The following is a 1,652-nucleotide window of genomic DNA, read 5'->3' as shown; positions in this document are numbered from 1 at the left end:
ATAATAAGAGTGAAAAAACTACAGAAGGCTTGTGTTACATGGTTAAAGTATACTTTAACCATGTAACACAAGCCTTCTGTAGTTTTTTCACTCTTATTATCTTTTATACATCCAACCACGTGCTTTCACATACCAACTTTCTCACCTATATATATATATATATATATATATATAACCCATGCTAGCATGGAAAGCGGACGTTAAACGATGATGATGATGATATATATATATATATATATATATATATATAAATAAAGTGTGGTGTGGCTCTAGTTAAGAAGTTCGCTTCCCACCCACATGGTTTGGGTTTCAGTTCCATTGCACACACACAATATTGTGTAATACTGGAAAGGTCATAATGCTCTCGTTTTATCTGACTTTTAGGTGATTTTCCACTGCCTGTTTGCATCCAACAATCATGCCCGCCTAAGTTTGATGACTGTAGAACTCGTTCACCATGTGTGCTACAAGTAAGTAAGACTAATCACCAGAACCACTGCCTGCCTTTCCCTTTTCTAATATTTCAGCTGACCAATATTTTGAGATGTACAAGTGGATGAGTTATTGTAGCAATGGCTCATTGTCCATTGTGAGATTGTTTTTTCCTTTAGTATCAGCTCAGACCCCTGCTGAGGAGTGTTTCAAGAAAATAAAATTTCTCTTAGCCAGAGTTACATTGTCTTTTGTGCCCTTTCTTGTTTTAGATGGTAAAGTGTGATTTGAGGGAAATTTGGCTGCTATTACTAGCATGTTGAATGACTGGACAGATCAGTGGTTCTTAACCATTTTTTACCTATGTATCCCTTTGATTCCTATTTTACTCAGGTGGACCCCCATAGCTGTTTGATGTTTAAAAACTCCTGTAATATTTTTATAATTAAATATTATAAGGAATTGTATTAAAAAAAATTAAAATATTTTATGTATTGCAGAAGTATAACCAATTTATTACATGTTAATTTTAAAAACAAAATCTTGTATGGCTCCTGGTCAAGAACCATTGGGATAGATGTGTATTCATCAGGTTGATAGATGTTTCATTATTTCTAAGGTTTGAACTCTAAACCCGTTAGCATTTAAACTGGCCATATTTGGCCAAAATATTCTACCTGTTTTACATTCATACTGGTCAGTTCTGGCACTTTTACCTATGATGATGTGATTGTAAAAATAATCAATCACATTATCAAAATTTCAAAGCTACAAGATAATGCATGATTAATTCAAAACAATGTGAATAAGCTTCCATGTGTTCTTGGGAAGTTTCCTAGACTGGACCAGCTTCCACTCTACAGGGTAGGGGATTTATCTCGCATCTATTTGATACTACTGAATCCAGAGCTAGTTACTAGCATCTGGAGTCTTACTTGCTCTTAGATTAGTTGTGGTAATGAGGAATTTGTAAATGATATCATTTCTTCATGGTACGATGAAATTATGATACTTTTGATCTCTCTAGACATGGCTGTATGGCTAAGAAGCTTGCTTTGCAGCCACATAGGGTTAGATTTAGTCCCACTGCATAGTACCTTGGGCAAGTGTCTTTTACTATAGCCCTAGGCTGGCCAATTCCTTGTGAGTGAGTTTGGTAGACAGAAACTGTGGAAACCTGTCTACATTCATACATATATACATATACATGTGTATGTATG

At 35.0% G+C, this 1,652-nt stretch overlaps 1 protein-coding gene across 1 annotated transcript in view; it reads left to right on the top strand.

Moving 5' to 3' along the window:
- LOC106878177 (proteasome adapter and scaffold protein ECM29) overlaps positions 1 to 1,652 on the top strand; it is a 63,326-nt gene that overhangs the window by 19,865 nt on the left and 41,809 nt on the right. The window contains exon 8 of the mRNA XM_052974721.1: positions 385 to 470. Within this exon, the coding sequence (XP_052830681.1) occupies positions 385 to 470 (86 nt within the window). The remainder of the gene's footprint in view (positions 1 to 384; positions 471 to 1,652) is intronic.

Source organism: Octopus bimaculoides, chromosome 19, assembly GCF_001194135.2.
Source record: "Octopus bimaculoides isolate UCB-OBI-ISO-001 chromosome 19, ASM119413v2, whole genome shotgun sequence".
Lineage (NCBI taxonomy): Eukaryota > Metazoa > Mollusca > Cephalopoda > Octopoda > Octopodidae > Octopus > Octopus bimaculoides.
This window is presented reverse-complemented; position numbering and strand designations above follow the sequence as displayed.